Genomic DNA, 19,890 nt, shown 5'->3' on the forward strand with positions numbered 1-19,890 from the left:
TACTTCACCATGCGATAGTATTACGACTACAGTACTATCCTGATAGACCAATGCGTAATTTACAAAGCAAACATTTAATTCAGATTCCACAATACACTTTTGGCATTGGCTGTATGGGTTATTACTTAACCGTTTTGTCTAAGGCACATGTGACTAACAAGACTAAAGGATCACTCCACTCATCCTACACTCACCTCCATTCATATCTTCACACGGTCGCTATTAAACCTAAAAGTGTTTAGTATTATATATTCATTAATTTATCTTTTACATCATAAAACATAAACAAATGATAATGAGTGATGGAGATCTGTGCGTGCATACCTTTAATGTATGACCAAAATTATGAACGTCGGTCTGGCAGAAGAGCCAAACAAACTCGTAAATCAAAACAAAATTAATATTCACAACAGTACAGGAAGGAAGAATCTTTTGTGGGTCACTCGTAATTTTATGTCTGATAATTGAATGCCGATGCTTGATGGATATTCTGTGCGTGCATACCTTTGATTTAAGACCAAAATTATGAAAATTATTCTAGTAGAAGAGCCAAACCGCTTTGGAAAAGTGAAATAATACTTTACGAATGAAATGAGGAACTATTTGGTTTTTGTACCTGTATAAACAGGGTGTCCCGGAGCTCTCTACCAATATTTTAGGGCATTGCTCCTGGGTAAGAAACATACCTAAATATCATATTTAAATTGTCCGGAAGTCCTTAGTTACTCACACAGCCACCATTTTGTTTTTTTTCAGTTATTATTCTTTTTTTAAAGAATGGTTTAACATACGAAATGTGAACTTTGCACAAACCTTTATGACAACTAGACAAAGCTACCAAAAAATTATTAAGATTTTTCAAACTCATAAAACAAAATGGCGGCAATTTAAAATTTTTGTAAAATCAACGGTTTTTGAGTCATTTAAGAAACAAAATTTTAAATGGTCGCCATTTTGTTTTATGAATTTGAAAAATCTTCATAATTTTTTTGTAGCTTTGTCTAGTTGTCATAAATGTTTGTGCAAAGTTTCCATTTCGTATGTCTAACCATTCTTTAGAAAAAAATAATAAGTAAAAAAAACAAAATGGCGGCTGTGTGAGTAACTAAGGACTTCCGGACAGTTTAAATATGATATTAAGTATGTTTCTTACCCAGGAGCAATGCCCTAAAATATTGGTAGAGAGTTCCGGGACACCCTGGATAAGCTGTTTAAAATTGTGAAATATACATTTAGCAGTACATTTTCTCATGCTTCCATGGAGACCAGTTAATATTTAAAAACCTTTTGAACCCCTCACCTCAAAACTTTAGACATCCAATGTGCGTAGCCCGGGGAGCGAGCTGGTCTAATGGTTAGAGCCGTAGTGTAGTGGGGTCTTGTTAGAGCGCGGGACTTTGGACCAAGAGGTCCCGGGTTCAAATCCCACCAAGTCACCAATGGGTTTTATCTAAGTGATAATGCCACAACCCCTAGGTCTATCCTGAAGTAATGTGAAAAACAATCCCAGGCTCGTGCCTAGCGTCCTAAAAAAGGGGGCGTAGCCCGAGAGGAACTCAGGGAAGTGAATAGGCCTAATTCCTAGATATGTGGACCATTTTTTGTGCTTAGTTTTTGCTGTATCGGTTTAGTATTTTAGCCATTAAAGCTGCCCAGACAGACATACATACACCACCTACATTTTATAATAGTATGTAGATAAATAGATACATAGACAAAATCATCTTTATTCAAATTCATAATAACACTTTATTTTAATGAGCTTCCTTTAACAACATAATTTGTTAAGTTGTTCAGCCATCTGCTTTTATATTTGATTTTTTGACCGTTCAGGACACAAGCATAGAAGGGAGACTCAAGCTAGGAGCGACACCATTTTCGTCAGGTTTCAAAAGGCTTTTCACCTTAGCTTTGTATTCGGGCGTCTCTGATATTAGTTGACTAATCTTGCCAAACTCGTCTAATGTAATATCTTTGTAGTGTGTTTGGCTATGTATAACCTCTCTAACAGCTTGCTGAATCTTCTCCTTAACCTCCGTTGTTGTATGCTTTACTCCTTTCTTATTCAAATCGTCTAACACCTCAAGAATACTCTGCTGCAGCTTTGCTCTAAACTCGCTAAGGACTGCCTGTAAACAAATAAAACAATATTGGCTGCAAATGTTTACAAAGTTTAGTACAATAACGCTCTTAAAAGACCAAAATGTCATCTATCTGTTTACTTGAGATGTCAGGATTATCATTAACCAGTAGAAAAAGTCAAAAATATTTCAAAAATATTTTTTTTTACAGATTATCTTATTTTAATCGTTTAGAATTTCACAACCGTTTCAGCTGTGTTTGAAACGTAGTAATTGCCTGTCAAATGAATACAATCGTGTGGATTTAAGAATATTATATCTCACGACAACTTACGAACATTAGAACATATCTAGAAAACGTTTTTACCATTATTTTTTACCATATTTTATTTTCTAATGTTTCCCCATTTTTTTTATACTAGAATGTAAGATTGAAAAAATTTTGTTAAAAATGTGCAATTTCTTACCTTAACAGTTTCGTCCAAACACATTAAAATGCGCACATTAATGACATCAAAATCCGCTTTTAAATCCACTTTATAGCGTTATTATTTAAAAACAACATAAATAAGAGCCAAATTAATTTATATATCCTCACAAAATTGTAAACAAGTTATTTTAATAACTTGTTTTGATAGTGTTTTGTTTAAAGAATTCTTTTAAATATTCTATGTTTTAAACACTGTAATGACCTGTTATAGTTATTATACCTTTTCCCTCAGCCCATGCATTATTCCACTACCTACCGTATTAGAAGGAGGCTTCGTTGGCTTTTGGTGAGATGAGGAGGCGATGACTACTAAAATAGTTATTACAGCTGCAAACTTCATTGTAAATGTTAAATCCTAAAATAAAAATTAAACATCGTTATTTATTAAGCTGAAACAACAGTAGTTAATTTAATTTCAGTATAAATCAGTTTTAATATCCACTGGAATGTACTGCCTATGCATTAATGGAGTTGTTGTCTTATAGTCGAATTTGCTGTGCCACATGTAATTGATAGGGTTGTATCGAGGGTAATAAAATGAGGACATTGCCAAATGTCGTTTCATGTCGACGATGCGTCTTATCTCCTCGGTGTGTGAGTGTGGCATGCCGACGGTTTTCGCATGCAAGTTAGGGACAAGCTAGGGACTTGATCACCACCTGCGATCATGGAACCTGTCACTGTGAGTACTGTGACTGCTATCGTCGACGCTTTATAATCAGAGCGCAACCAGCTAAGGACTTTTTGGATTTGTACGCGTCCCTAGCCTTTCAGAAAGATAATCACACTGTCTTTCCTTTTGAACCGTTTCTGGTTCCTTGACACTACCGATGGTCAGTGTCGCATCTTCACCACCTCAAGGATCAATCTTAGGAGCCGATCTCTGGAACAGTCTGCTCTGACCCGAAATTTCTGACGAGACTCGCCTCGTTGGCTACGCCGACGATGTCGCTGCTCTGGTTGAAGATAGAAACGTAGAATAGGCAAATCTAAAACTGATGACCAGTGATGCTCCGATTAAAGAGTATATGCAGAATCACAGCACGTTGCTAGCGGTCGGAAAGACCAAGATCGTGGTCTTAACCAAGAAGAGAATTTCCACCATCTTTCCTTTGAAATTGGGCCAATCCCGTGGTGTTATGATTGTCAGCAAGATGTCTTTCTGTAGGTAGATAAGGTGAACCGTAGAAAAGTACGGTAATAGAGTTACTGCACTAAGTTAGCTCTTGGCAAACGTTAGCAGTCCTCATGTCTGCAAACGTTACCTACTGATGTCTGATGTCCATTTGGGATTATTGTACAGTGGTAACGTGTGGGCTCATGAGCTGAAGAGGTTGAAAGTTCATGCGTCTTTTGTGACTAGTTTTCCTGCGTCGTTCAGCGACGATAAACCAAAGTCACTTCTGCCTACCGCACGGTTCCCTGCAGCTATGATTGTCGCCGGTTTCATCCGCGTTATAATATATCTCGCGTGAGAGTGGTAGGTCTTCTGCAGGAGACCTGAAGTAGGTGGAGAACTGCTGCCAGAGAAGATCGTTACTACAGTTCTTCCGATGGCTGCACAAATGGGACGTCGAGTCTATTGGACATTGGACTGTCAGGCTCTATAAAGAATGTATGGGAGATTTTTTATACATAACTCAATATAGATATGTATACATAAATATAAACATAAGGAAATAAAAATGTATAAAAACTTACTTACAAACTATGCCAGCCACTAAACGATAATTTACATAGTAAGTGAATATTTTTTTCTAATCAGATCCAAACTGTTGAGTATTTTAGTGAAGTATGAAAATCATTGCTTTTATAAGTTTTAATCCAGTAGACCCAAGACAAATAATTACGCACTAGAAATATCTTACCTTAACAGATTCCTATAATGCTGTTTAATTAGGGTAATGTGCCGAACAGATGAGTTCAACTACAACAGTTAATGAGTTAATGAGTATTAGTACAACTACTTATACTCATTAAGTTTGTAAAGGTTGGATGGATGTTAGTTTTTTATGGATATAAAAAAGTTTAATTTATTGCAAGTTTAGACAATGCATCTTTGTATGCCAAGTTTTAACGATAGGTTTTATGATTGTTAAAGAGATTGATTTAATGACATAGTTTTTTGTACTACTAATTAAAATGTTTTCTGATTAATTTTAAATATTTTAACTAACATTTACTTACATTTGATAAACTATGGTGAAATAGTATATTTAAATAATTGTGCACGTGAAAAACCTAAGTTAACGGTTTAGTGAAGAAACCCATAACGCGACTCTTCATCGCCTGTTATGAGAAAAAAATAAGTACAATCCTCTGGATTTTTCTCCCTGCAAAAATAAAAGTTACATTTCACCTATTTGGAATAGTTTAAATTGTAATATTCACGATGCCTGAGTACACCATATCATCATATTTATCAGAATATATAGCTTTTTTTATTTAAATCTATCACGATCGTAGAAAATCCTAACCCGAAGTATTGTAATGAAACGAAATACCTTTAGGATAGTATCCAGGGAGGTGAGGGGGCGGGCTGTGCACTACGTCTTCACCAAAACGAATATTTGTATTTTTGTCCCAGAAATATGTAGTAACTTTATTTACATGGTGAAATTGATAGTTGAAATAGGGATGCATTTTAATTGAGAGATCAAATAATGAGCTTTGGAATACCAACTTTCTTGATTGTACGAATATTGATAAAGTGAATCGTACATAGGGTATGCATGTTAACATGTGTAACATACATTTATTTTTGTCAAAATATGGGTTTAAATATCACAATTTGTGATAGTTAAAACCTTAGTCTTAAGGCTGAGGTTACTTGAATAATAAACGAAATAGCAACTTGATATGAAATATACTAGCCAACCTTTTGAAGCATTTGCCGTGTATTATCCTCACATCCACACACCATACTGTTAAGACTGCGTAGTTTGTGTGTTGATGATTTAGGTATTGGTTCTACTTTCGGAATAAATGTGGGTTTATCATTAACTTCATTGAATGAACTTCATAGAATGTTAAGTTACCCGTACTTACATTTTTATACGTCTACATGAACTCTTTGAACACTTTGTTTGAAGAGATGTTATGGTATACGATTTTTATGTTGATTGTTTTATTTTAATCAGACATCGTTTTAACTGGAAAAGCAAACCCTTGACAACGCCACAACCAAATAAATGTGTAAAAAATAGGGACAATAAGCAATAAGTATGATTGAGATTTTCGTTCACAATCACTGGTGGAAGTTCTTGAACTACTTTTCAGCGTCTATGGAAGTTTCCAGACGTAATAAAGAGATGGGAAAAATGTTATAAGTTTTTCATAGATCGTAGGAATTTTTCAGACTACATCTTTATACACCTTCAGTCGTATAAAAATCTCCCATTCTGTTGTCCATATGTGTATCAGATTTCCATATGTGTATGTGACTGGCTTTTTAGTCATATATATATATGGCTACCAATTTTAAGAATCAGAAATAAAGGCAATAGTTTTTTTATACTTTATTGTTCTCTATGAGCCCACAATGCTTACGTAATTACATTGCAGCAAACTGTTTACGTGCGATGAGATTATTATTTACACATCCTTACAATCCTAAAGATAGGCAATGACGACTTAAGCCAATACGAAGATTTCTTATCCACTAAGAACTCAAGTAAACAAAATTATATACACACACTTACAAGAAATAAAACACATAATACAGTTTAAATCACCGTCATTATACAAATCTGACAAGTTAATTAGGTATTATAATATAGGCATATAATCCTTATGTCAATATAATCTCTGTAAGGGTATAAGTCTCCAGGCACCCTACACATCACGCATGAGGGTTGGATTATTGTATAATCGTGCCAAAGCTGTTACGGTGAAAACCCATTTTATCTGAAAATAGCTGCTGTACCCGTGCTTCATAACGGAAAGATGTACTATACCACTTAATAAAACAATTGGTCAGTAGTTCAGATTTATAAACAAAATACCAAAAATCTTTACAAAAACTATCACCTGAATTGTAGTTGTCCTACTACAAGAAAATCTATCATTAACAATATTTTCATAACTAATACACTTTAATAAATCGAAAACGGAGCCATGGTTGATACAGCAATTGTTCTAGAATCTTTTTTTATATCCATAATTAATAAAATAAAATAAATAATCTATGACAAAGTATTGGAATAAATAGACCTACCACATAGATGCGTAAAATATATTTTTTTTGTGGATCAGCTGTTTAAAATTGTGAAATATACATTTAGCAGTTCTGATTGTTTACATAAAATGTCTACGCAAAGAACACTGTGAATTTTCTCATGCTTCCATGGAGACCAGTTAATATTTAAACACTTTTTGAAACCCTCACCTCAAAACTTTAGACATCCAAGGGGCGTAGCCCGGGGAGCGAGCTGGTCTAGTGGTTAGATTTCGGGACTTTGGACCAAGAGATCCCGGTTTCAAATCCCACCAAGTCACCAATGGATTTTATCTAAGTGATGATGCCGCAACCCCTAGGTCTATCCTGCAGTAATGTGAAAAACAATCCCAGGCTCGTGCCTAGCGTCCTAAAAAAGAGGGCGTAGCCCGAGAGGAACTCAGGGAAGTGAATAGGCCTAATTCCTAGATATGTGGACCATTTTTTGTGCTTAGTTTTGCTGTATCGGTTTAGCATCTTAGTCGTTAAAGCTGCCCAGACAGATATACATACACCACCTAAATTTTATAATAGTATGTAGATAGATAGATACATAGATAAAATCATCTTTATACAAATTCATAATAACACTTTATTTTAATGAGCTTCCTTTGACAACATAATTTGTAAAGTTGTTCAGCCATCTGCTTTTATACTTGATTTTTTGACCGTTCAGGACATGAGAATAGGAGGGAGACATCTAGGAGCGACACCATTTTCGTCAGGTTTCAAAAGGCTTTTCACCTTAGCTTTGTATTCGGGCGTTTCTCCTATTAGTTGACCAATCTTGTCAAACTCGTCAAATGTAATATCTTTGTAGCGTGTTTGGCTATGTATAACCTTTCTAACAACTTGATGATTCTTCTCCCCAACCTCCATTGTTGTATGCTTTTCTCCTTTTTTAATCAAATCGTCTAACATCTCAAAAATACTCTGTTGCAGCTTTGCTCTAAACTCGCTTAGGACTGCCTGTAAACAAATAAAACAATATAGGATGCAAATTGTTTACAAATATAAGTACAATAACGCTCTTAATAGATAAAAATGTCATTTATCTGTTTACTTGAGATGTCAGGATTATCATTAACCAGGAGAAAAAGTCTAAAATATTTCAAAAATAATTTTTTTTACATATTATCTTATTTCGATCGTTAAGAAAATCACAATCGTTTCAGCTGTGTTTGGAACGTAGTTATTGCCTGTCAAATGAATACAATCGTGTGGATTTAAGAATATTATATCTCACGACAACTTACGAACATTAGAACATATCTAGGAAACGTTTTTGCCATTATTTTTTACCATATTTTAGTTTCTACTGTTTCTCCATTTTTTTATACTAGAATGTAAGACTGAAAAGATGTTTTTAAAAATGTGCAATTTCTTACCTTAACAGTTTCGTCTAAACACATTAAAATGCGCACATTAATAACATTAAAATACGTTTTTAAATGTACTTTATATCGTTATTATTTCAGAACAACATAAATAAGAGTCATATTAATTTATATATCCTCACAAAATTGTAAACAAGTTATTTTATTAACTTGTTTAGATAGTGTTTTGTTTAAAGAGTTTTTTTAATATTCCATGTTTTTAACACTGCAATGACCTGTTATAGATATGATACCTTTTTCCCTCAGCCCTTGCATTATTCTACTACCTACCGTATTAGTAGGAGGCTTCGTTGGCTTTTGGTGAGATGAGGAGGCGATGACTACTAAAATAATTATTACAGCTGCAAACTTCATTGTAAATGTTAAATCCTAAAATAAAATAAAAAAAACATTGTTATTTATTCGGCTGTAACAGCAGTAATTAATTTAACTTCAGTATATATCATTTTTAATATCCACTGAAATTTGGCAATGTGAAACTTGTATTGCCTATGCATAAATAGACTTGTTCAACAACTCTATTTTTCTGGTCGCATTTTCTGGGCCACATTCCTGTTATTTAGTATTTATTTATTTTACCTTCCAATGTTCGAGAACCAATTTACAATGGTATACAATGATGACTTAATCTAACTTAAACATTAGATACAAATATAAGTTTTTTTTTATGACATGCAGTACAAATAAATAAAAATCAGTTACAGGATATGAGAACAAATGGGCTTTTGTATCGAGGGTAAAAACTGGTGCGATGTCGACGATGCGTCTCATCTCCTTGATGTGTTCCATTCCGACGAGTTTCGCCTGCAGTAGGAAGATGTCAGTTTACCGGAGGACACCCGAGTACATTCTGACAATCAATACCGCGTTCCAGAAACAGGCCAGAAACCAATGTCGGAGGAGATCTCCACAGTTCCATCAACTAAAGTAAGGCTAAGTATTTGAAGCAATTGTGTCAGTGACAATGGACCTTTTCGGATGGACTACAAGAAGCACAAGTTAGGGACTTGACCACCGCCTGCAGTTATGTAATCTGTCACTATGACTGCTGTCGTCGACGCTTTGTTATCAGAGGCGACAAGCCAAAGACTTCGTGGATTTGAGCGCGTTCCCAGACTTTCAGAAAGATAATAAAATCACACTGTCCTCCCTTTTTGGACCGTTTCTGGTTCTTGACACCACCGATAGTCAGTGTCGCATCACCGTCACTTCTGGGATCAAACTTGGAACCCGATCTCTGGAACAGTCTGCTATGACCCGAAATGTCTAACGAGACTCACCTCGTTGGCTACGCCGACGATGTCGCTCCTCTTGTTGAAGATAGAAACGTAGAATAGGCAAATCTAAAACTGAGGACTAGTGATGCTCCGAGTCAAAGTGTAAATGCGGAATCACAGCACGTTGCTAGCGGTCGGAACGACCAAGATCGTGGTCTTAACCAAGAAGAGAATTTCCACCATCTTTCCTGTGAAATTGGGCCAATACTGTGGTGTTATGATTGTCAGCAAGATGTCTTTCTGTGAGTAGATAAAGTGAACCGTAGAAAAAGCCGGTAAGAGAGTTGCCGCCCTAAGTAGGCATATGGCAAACATTGGCAGTCCTCATGCCTGCAAACGTTATCTACTGATATCTGATGTCCGTTTGGTGTTATTGTACAGTGGGAACGTCTGGGCTCAGGAGCTGAAGAGATTGACTCGAAAAGTTCATTCGTCTTGTGTGACTAGTTTACCTGTGACGTTCAGCGACGATAAACCAAAGTCACTTCTGCCTACCGCACGGTTTCCTGCAGCTATGATCGTCGCCGCTGTTATCCACGTTATAATATATCTCGCGCGGGACTGGTAGGTGATCTTCTGCGGGAGACCTGAAGTAGGTAGACTGCTGTCAGAGAAGAACGTTACTACAGTTTCGACCGATGGCAGCGCGAATGGGACGTCGAGTCTATTGGACATTGGACTGCCAGGCTCTACAAAGAATGTATGGGACATTTTTTATACATAGCTCAATATAGATATGTATACATAAATATAAACGTAAGGAAATAAAAATTTATAAACACTTACTTACAAACTATGCCAGCCACTAAACGATAATATACATAGTAAGTGAATTATTTTTTTCAAATCAGATCCAAACTGTTGAGTATTATAGTGAAGTATGAAAATTATTGCTTTTATAAGTTTTAATCCAGTAGACCCAAGATAAATAATTACGCACTAAAAAAATCTTACCTAAACAGATTCCTATAGAGCTGTTTAATTAGGGTAATGTGCCGAGCAGATAAGTTTAACTACAACAGGTAATGAGTTAATGAGTATAAGTACAACTACTTATACTCATTAAGTTTGTAAAGGTTGGATGGATGTTAATTTTTGATGGAAATAAAAAAGTTAAATTTATGGCAAGTTTAGACAATGCCCCTTTGTATACAAAGTTTTAACTATAGGTTTTATGACTGTAAGAGATAGAAAAGATGGCATAGTTTATTGCACTATTAATTATTATATTTTCCCATTAAATTTTAATATTTTAATTAACTTATGATATAATATACTTATACTTATGAAAATCATTGCTTTTATATTTTTTTTATCCAGTAAACCAAAGAAAAATAATTACACACTAGAAATATCTTACCTAAAAAATGCCAGTATAGCTGTTCAATTAGGGTAATGTGCTGAACAGATAAGTGTCTAAAACTACTTATGGGCTACTCATTAAGTTTGTAAAGGTTGGATAGATATTAATTTTTGATGGAAATAAAAAAGATAAATTTATAGGTAGCAAGTTAAACAATGCCTCTTTGCATGCCAAGATTTAACGATAGGTTTTATAACAGTTATATAGATAGATAAGATGACATAGTTTATTGTACTACTAATTACAATATTTTCCCATTAATTTTAAATATTTTACTAACATTTCCTTTTATTTGATCAAATATGGTTAAACATATTTAAATAATTGTGCACGTGTAAAACCTAAGTTAACGGTTTAGTGAAGAAACCCATAACGCGACTCTTTATCGCCTGTTATGTGAAAAAAAGAAGTACAATCCTCTGGATTTTTCTCCCTTCAAAAATAAAAGTAAATTCACCTATTAGGAATAGTTTAAATTGTAATATTCACGATGCCTGAGTACACCATATCATCATATTTATCAGAATATATAGCTTTTTTTATTTAAATCTAATCTCTTTCGGTATGTGAGCTAAAACCAATCTTAAGCCCTGCTGAGCGGTTAGATTTCTGATGAACATGATTATCCATGTTTAGCATGGATAACTTCTTTTTAGCATGGGTTTTATAATAAGGTGACGAACCTGAAGGACTTAAGTTCAAAGATTCAAATGGATACAACAGAGCCTTTTTCGTCCCTCGGTAAAGAACCGAACCAGAACTTACATACTCGTTTCCGGTTGGTTACAAATGTGACACAACATAACCATTCTTTGTTGTACAGTAGTAAATGTTTTGGCACAATATGGCTCTTAAATAACATTTGTTTTTATTGAGTTAATTGATTAATGTGTCACTGAAAGCATTACGTTGGATATGAGGATGTTTTAGTCACAATAGAAAGGTTTTTTTCTAGCTGCGATAGATAAGCTGTAAGTGTGCATTCATGAGACGTTAGTGTCTAAGGTTTATAAATGTCTGAGACATTGTAGTTGTCTGTAAAGCAAAGGTTGTTGCTGTGAATTGATTTTTGTCCACGAAACTGGCAAAAAGAGTTAGCCCTTTCCGCGTAAAAATATGGCCTAGCGCTATGTGCGCGCAAATACATATTGTACAAAATACTGAAGATTACACACTGAAGGGATTTCCACATCTTTCAGGACCTCTAATGAAGTATGAAATATAATTTTATTTCGAAACTGAGGTATTTTGAATGGACTACCTCATATGCAATGACTTTCTACTCCTCACCTATATACCTATAAGCTGTTCCGTTGACAATTCCTCTTGGATGTTGTAGACGTGTGTTGTGGTTTGTTCCTAGATAACAAATGGCTAAGACAAAAGAAAAGCTTTGTTGTTTTACGGTGCTGACAAAAATTACTTCTGGTAACTACAGCTATAGCTCTTACAATTACGGCATCGTAGCAAACGAGTATTAAGCAAATGATGGCAAAAATTCGTGTCAATTATGTTGGCATCTAGTTCCCGGTAGCATCGAGAAGAGTATTTGGCATTTTTGCAGCTTCCTGAAAGGAGTAGCAAAACGTCTTAACCACTGTCCGAAGGCATGAGACTTGTGCCTCTAATGTAGGAAGTAGTCCTTGCAGATAATATCGTTTGATGTATTGGAGGGATGGTGGTGAGCTTTCGTCCAATGCATTTGGTTTTATTCTGGACGTCCAATTGGCAGTTAAATCATTCAGTTTTCAGAGACGAAGTAAACTGGTCGTCATGAAAAAAGTAAAATCTAAGTAAGCAAAAAAATATATAAAATTAAAATAAAACAAAGTTTTTGTGTATATAATTTACCTTATCTATAAACCATTCGATTGAATACCTTAAATCAACATTTGAAGTTAACACTAGTAAAACCCGTCAAAATTGACAGTTATTGTTGAGGTTTCAAGCAATATTTAACTATAAATCGTTGATAAATGTCTCCATTTTTTAAACAATTTTTGGTTGTTTTGTTCAGCAGCGTGCTTAAGGTACGCCCAATCTTAATAATCAATAACTCAAAAGAAAACCGGTATTTTACTGGAAGTTCTTAGACCAAAACATATACGGTAATGTAATCAGAACTGGTAAAAACCATATTTAGTGGAAGTGAGAATTTGGATCATGGCGTCGTATTATAATCCAGCTACTTGGAGGACACGCATTTTGGACATTTATTGGCATAATCTGTTGATGCGATACTTCAATATGCGATAGTATTACGACTATAGGCAGTACTATCCTGATAGACCAATTCGTAATTTACAAAGCAACAATTTTATTCAAATTCCATTATAAACTGTTAGCTTAGCTGTATGGGTTATTTTTTAACTGTTTTGTCAAAGGAACATGTTGCTAACAAGACTAAAGGTCGCGCCATTCATCCTACACTCATCTCCATTCATACCTTCGCACGGTCTCTATTTCAGCTAAAAGCGTTTAGTAGTATATATTCATTAATTTATCTTTTAAAGCATAAAACATAAATAAATAATAATGAGTGATGGAGATCTGTGCGTGCATACCTTTAATGTAAGATCAAAATTATGAACATTGGTCTGGCAGAAGAGCCAAACAAACTCGTAAATAAAAACAAAATTAATATTCCACAACAGTACAGGGAGGAAGAATCTTTTTTGGATAACTCGTAATTTTATGTGTGATAATTGAATGCCGATGCTTGATGGAAAGTCTGTGCGTGAATACCTTTGATTTAAGACCAAAACTCTTTAAATTATTCTAGTAGAAGAACCAAACCGCCTCGGAAAAGTGAAATAACACTTTACGAATGAAATGTGGAACTATTTTTTTTTCTGAATATATAAAGCTAGTTTGGAACGTGGCATTTTGAGTAACCTGCAAGCCCTACCTTAACGCAGCATACCTACTTAAATGAAAGGTCATGTGCGGGTTGCACGTGAGTTCGATATGTGTTCGTGTTCGGTTACACGAGTGTTCTAAGCGTCAAGTGCGGGTTGCACGTGAGTTCGATATGTGTTTGTGTTCGGTTACACGAGTGTTCTTTGCGTCATGTGCGGGTTGCACGTGAGTTCGATATGTGTTCGTGTGGGTTACACGAGTGTTCTATGGTCATGTGCGGGTTGCACGTGAGTTCGATATGTGTTCGTGTTGGGTTACACGAGTGTTCTATGCGTCATGTGCGGGTTGCACGTGAGTTCGATATGTGTTCGTGTGGGTTACACGAGTGTTCTATGGTCATGTGCGGGTTGCACGTGAGTTCGATATGTGTTCGTGTGGGTTACACGAGTGTTCTATGGTCATGTGCGGGTTGCACGTGAGTTCGATATGTGTTCGTGTTGGGTTACACAAGTGTTCTATGCGTCATGTGCGGGTTGCACGTGTGTTCGATATGTGTTCGTGTTTGGTTACACGAGTGTTCTATGCGTCATGTGCGGGTTGCATGTGAGTTTGATATGTGTTCCTTGAGTATGTGAGTATGTGAGTATGTGTCCTTGAGTGTTAAATCTGCACATAAATGTAATGGAAGGGGTCGAATATTGTAAAGAGGAAGTGTTTGGCAATGTTGTGTGAGTAGGCTGGTAGTGTTGTTAAACAATAACTTGTTGCACTGGCCTACTTAAAGCAACAGCCTTCAGTAGATCAGCACAACAAGTTATTGTTTAACAACACTACCAGCCTACTCACACAACATTGCCAAACACTTCCTCTTTACAATATTCGACCCCTTCCATTACATTTATGTGCAACTTTTCTGGAAGTACCATTTTATTTAAGAAAACTCCCCCCCCCCAAGAGCACGAAGCTTAATTATAGGGTCATATTCAATCACGTGATATAAAGTATTAAATGTATGTCAGCTTTTTTGTTTTGATTTATGATTTCTTAATATTTTTATGAGTTAACCTTTTATGATCTTTTATACGTTTTCTATGTTAACAATAAGATAATGTGATACGTTTGATTCTGCTGATTTTACATACATAAAAACTATACCTTAATTAACATTAACAATAAGTATGATTGAGATTTTCGTTCACAATCAATGGTGTATGTGTAAATGTTATGTAAAAAAAAAATTAAAATTAAAACACCATGTAGAAACGACAAAAAATCCAAATTCTCTTATGGGTTCTTACATCGTAACAAAGCACGGGCTGAGCAACTAATATAGAGGGTGTCCCCGAACACTCCACTGATATTGTAGGGCATTGCTCCTGAGTAAGAAACACGTCTAAATAATATATTAACATTGTCTGTAAGTCCTTAATTACTCACACAGCCACCATTTTGTTTTACACTTATTATAAAAATAAAAATAAAATGGTTAAAAATACGAAATTGAAACTCTGCACAAACAGTTGACAATTAGACAAAGATACAAAAAATTATGAAATTTTACAGGAATAATCTTTTTAAGGAAATGTTATTACAAATCAATTGATTACTTATTTTTTTAGATATGACGAATATTAACTGAGATATGGCAGCTTTACGGTTGCATGCATTGCAACTTTTTAGGTAAAAAAAATGAAGGCTGTGTGAGTAACTAAGGACTTCCGGGCAATTTAAATATGCTATTTAGATATGTTTCTTACTCAGGAACAATGCCCAAAAATATTAGTAGAGAGTTCCGAGACACCCGGTTTATTATTTAATGTAATTTAGTAAATATTGTATAAGGAATGCAAACTTTTAAGAAAACCGTAAGCCGCATTCTTGAATGTAGGTTTTGATGAGGGATTTCTCTAAAAACCCATAAATGCTGCTAAAAAAAGTTTATTTAACATCAATTATATTGCATAAATGGTACAAAATGATATAACATATCCTCTGCACGCATTAAGAAAAAAACATAAGAGGAGGACATCTAGAAGCAATATCGTCAGTTTCACCAGGTTTCAAGAGCGTTTTCACCCTAGCTTTGTATTCAGGAGACTCTGCTATCTCTTGACTAAAACTTCTTAATTCTTCCAATGAAATATCTTTGTTGGTATAGTTCTGTAAAGCCTGTGTGCCTACTTCGTGAACTTTCCTCTCTACCTCCCTCAATGTGAATTTTTCTCCTTTCTTATTTAAATCATCTAGCATCTCAACTATACTTTTTAGCACCTTTGTTCTAAATTCGCTTTGGACAGCCTGTAAACAGATATAACAACGTATGTAGTACAACAATGCTGGTAAACGTTACAGAATTTTTTAGAGCACCTTAACGTTTACAACGTATTTTCCTGACTGTACGAATAAATCAGAGATTAAAATAGTAAGATTGTAAGTACTTAAAAATAACGTAACAAAACAAAAGAAACAACCAGCTGCATTCTCGAAATAGGTCTACAGTTCCAAATGGTATCCACCCTATAGTTAAAAAAAAGATTGTTAATACATCCTCAAACGAAATCCACAACAATCCATTCAAAGTTCAAAATAAACAAATTTTACTTTTACCGTTATTAGCGAATTTCCCATGTAGGGAATAAGATATTACCGAAGTACTCATGGTAAGACCTGGATCCGGGACCGATTTACTTTCTCGTTTTGAGGTCCCTAGAGGCTAAAAACACCATCCGTTCAAATTCGTATATATATATATATATATATATATATATATATATGTGTGTCCATTAGCGCGATAACTCGAGCAAAACTGATCCGATTTTGATGAAATTCGGTACAAACGTGTAAACCTACGTTTATTCAAACGAGTTTGCGAACCAGCATGATCTGACTATGGGAACATGTGATTATGGGGGGTTTTATGGGGTAAAAATTGGGTTTTCCCATTTTTAACCCTAAAAACTTAAAATTTAACATTTTCTTACCAAACTATTTTGTAGACCTTAAAAAAAACAAATAATTTAGTATACTGAAGCGTTATTATGCGCCTAATGGTTACGGAGAAAATTCCATAAAACTGTAAATTTAAAATTCCTATGTTATTTTTATGGAGAATAAATAAACTGTTGTAGTTTGCTTGTTTATGAACATATTTTGATCAAATTTGGAAAATGCATTCATTTCATTCTAAACTATTAACATTTTACAAAAAAAAAGACATTTTTACCCTCCCTGTTGCAGCAAACCTGAGTACTCGTTAAATTAATGTTATTTAAATAGGGAATAAATGTTATATTTTTAAGGAGACATTTTTGTGTAAATCCAATCAAGCAAATGGAAATTTGCTTAGTCTGCAGGTTTGCTGCGGCGGGGGTATTTTTTTTTAGTTAGTACCGTTTCTAATTTAAAAAAAAATTAAACTAAAACTATTTTCTATGTCTTTTTAACTGCGACAATTTTGTTTCAATATTATTTGTTTCGATTCTCAACATCTTTAACATTTTTGACAAAAATGTGAATTAACTTAGCTTATTCAAATTTGAATTAACTTATTCAAAATCATTTGAGATAATTATTTTAAAAATTGAAATACTATTCATATTAGTTCATCATGAGTTCATTAAATTATTAGTTTTTAATAGAAGATTGTTTATTGAGTTTTAAATTTTAAAATTTAGTTCATTATACCTATCAGAGTTTATTTATATTAAACGTGTGTTTATGTAATTATATTTGAAGTGTAGATTCTGAAGCAATTCGTTGAAAATTTTGAAATCTCAAAGTTAACTAAAGTCACGACAATTAACAATATTTTATTATAAATATAAATGTATAATGGCAGTGGAGTGAATACCATCACCAGGAATATATAGTACTTAATTTAACTACCGCCTATATTTCGTCGATAAAAGTAAACACGTCTCAAAACTGTAAATATATTTTATTTTACTTACTTGTTTGGATTATTGTTTAAATTAATATTTTATCTGCTAAAACCTCTAATTACCAGTAACAAAATCCCTGTCATATCCCATATTCCCAAGATTACAACACCTACCGCAGCAGTAGGAGGTTTCGTTGGCTTTTGGTGAGATGTAGAGGCAATTACCACTAGAATAGTTACTACAGCTGCAAACTTCATTGCGATCAAAAAATCCTAAAAATAAAAATAAAAATAAAACATTGTAATTTTTGCGGCTACAACTCATTGTACAGTAATTAATTACATTAGTTTCTGTATAAAGTTGTTTTAATATCCTCTGAAATTTGGAATTGTAATACCGATACGTAAGAGTTGGTGTTAAAAACTTTATTTATTTTTTTTAAATCTTGTATAAGCTAAGGAGTGTGATGGGAAAAGCGTAAATCCGTACAATACAAACGACTTAAAAAAATATTAACTGTTTGGTAAAGTGTAACCAATATTGAGATTCCAATTTCTCTTATATGTATTCGTATTACATTTTACACAATTTAACATATCTTACATTGTTATACAGGGTGACACAAAGGAACCGGACGTTTTTTAAATAAGTAGTACACAGTAGTTACATGGAATAAAATGGTTTTGATACTGTACATAGTGAGGTAAACATTTGCCATTTGTTACAAAACAGTCATTTTTTGAAAATGACGTCATGCATATGGTGGCCATGTACTTCTCTACAAATGTTCATTCTGGTCTGAAAATCATCTGTAACTCCGGTCAGGAGGTCTTGTTCAATGCCATTGATATCTTCTGTGATTCCCAACTTCAAATCCTCTAGAGTGCGTGGTTAGTGAGCATAAAAACGAGGAACCCCCAAAGGAAGTAATCACTAAAGGACAAGTCAGGTGACCTTGGTGGCCACGGTATGTCACCAAAGAGAGAAATCACCTTGTTAGGAAACATTCATTCAATACTGCACTCACTCTGGTGACGTTTTCGTGTGTTCTCGAAGTTCTAGAAGCCTGGTGGTTTCTTTCTTGTTAAATTTCCAGTTGTTCGGAACCCTAATACCCACCCTAATAACGTAATTCGGCTTGAAACCGTTCCATGGCGTTGAATATTAAAATGTTGACTAAATTCCCACTGGGTTTTGTCGACGGATTCACCATTTTGGACTGAAGTTTCGTATGCGAAAACGCGATGGTCTAGGGTCCACTAAGCCATTTCAACAAAAATGGCAAGCCTTACTGAAGGTAATGACATAACCTCAATCTTCCTACAACGTACGACAACAATGGAACAGCTGTTAAAAAAACGTCCGGTTCCTTTGTGTCACCCTGTATAACTTGCTCAAGTGCTTGCATAAACTATTTACCAGATGTAATTAAAAGGGATATACTGCAGATTTGAAATTTATATATTTATATACGCACACATTTAAAATACACTATTTCAAAATACAAATCAATTATATATATATATATATATATATATATTTAATTTACGAATTGTGTCAGCTATCTAACGTCAATTTACGAACAAGATTTAAGTAAATATTTGTAGGAAATTTACACAAAGGTATTTAGCATTTTAATGACTTATGTGGATAATAAATTTTGTAAGTTGTATGACGGTTTTCCCAAGATAAATAATTAAGTAATCGATTAATCTTACTTGAACTGATTCCTCTTTAAGTATGTTGAAGTAATGGGTCGAGTTTAGTGCCTTTCACTAGTCATAAAGTCGTAAATGTTAGATGGAGTTTAATTTAATTTTGAAACAAAGAAAGATTAAATTTCGTTCTATGGTAAGTTAAGACAATGTCCCATTGTTTGCAAAGTTTTATTGATTGGTTTTATGACTGTAACAAAGATAAATAAGATTATATAAGCACTTTAACTAAAAATATATTGTCATGCTTATATAAAAATGTTAACTCTCATTTTCGTATATATTATTGACTGTTGTGAAATAATTAAATAAATAAATGTAGGCGTGATCTGCAAATAACATTGATCAAAAATACAATTTAAAATTAAGAAAAAGGAATTGTTTGAATATTAATATTTACAATCCACCGGCTAAGTCCAAAATATTTTTTTTTTGAAAATGTATCTAAGTTTTAAATCTACAATCTGCTCTGATCGTAGAGAGGCCAAACAATTGCGACAAAGTAGGCAGCTGTCTTAGGAAGTGAGGAGGTGGGATTCTTTGGCAGGATTTTCCCCTGTCAACACTCAAAAAATATTTGATTATGGTATGGTACAAAAAATATTGTAACT

The 19,890-nt window shown here is 34.2% G+C and overlaps 1 protein-coding gene and 1 long non-coding RNA gene across 6 annotated transcripts in view; both read right to left on the reverse strand.

Annotated features, from left to right (window-relative positions):
• LOC129000806 (uncharacterized) overlaps positions 1–10,969 on the reverse strand; it is a 31,654-nt gene extending 20,685 nt beyond the window's left edge. The window contains exons 1-3 of one of the 5 annotated variants that reach the window (XM_054427823.1): positions 4,440–4,553; positions 2,828–2,926; positions 1,736–2,129 (exon numbers count right to left, since the gene is read on the reverse strand). In XM_054427823.1, the coding sequence (XP_054283798.1) occupies positions 1,830–2,129; positions 2,828–2,911 (384 nt within the window). In that variant the 5' untranslated portion in view covers positions 2,912–2,926; positions 4,440–4,553 and the 3' untranslated portion in view covers positions 1,736–1,829. Of the gene's footprint in view, positions 1–1,735; positions 2,130–2,827; positions 2,927–4,439; positions 4,554–7,352; positions 7,757–8,454; positions 8,554–10,415; positions 10,525–10,821 lie in introns of those variants that run through there. The other 4 variants (XR_008491359.1, XM_054427825.1, XM_054427819.1 and 1 more) reach the window with 4 other exon arrangements.
• Positions 10,970–15,605: 4,636 nt separating this feature from the next.
• Positions 15,606–19,390, reverse strand: LOC129001654 (uncharacterized). The gene is made up of 3 exons (XR_008491478.1): positions 19,283–19,390; positions 17,738–17,836; positions 15,606–15,981 (listed from the first exon to the last, which is right to left on the reverse strand). It is a non-coding gene; the product is annotated as an uncharacterized LOC129001654 (long non-coding RNA).
• Between the last annotated feature and the right edge of the window lie 500 nt (positions 19,391–19,890).

Source organism: Macrosteles quadrilineatus, unplaced genomic scaffold (genome assembly GCF_028750875.1).
Source record: "Macrosteles quadrilineatus isolate MER2022 unplaced genomic scaffold, UCM_ALF_1.0 Scaffold_8__2_contigs__length_117827958, whole genome shotgun sequence".
In the NCBI taxonomy this organism is placed as follows: domain Eukaryota; kingdom Metazoa; phylum Arthropoda; class Insecta; order Hemiptera; family Cicadellidae; genus Macrosteles; species Macrosteles quadrilineatus.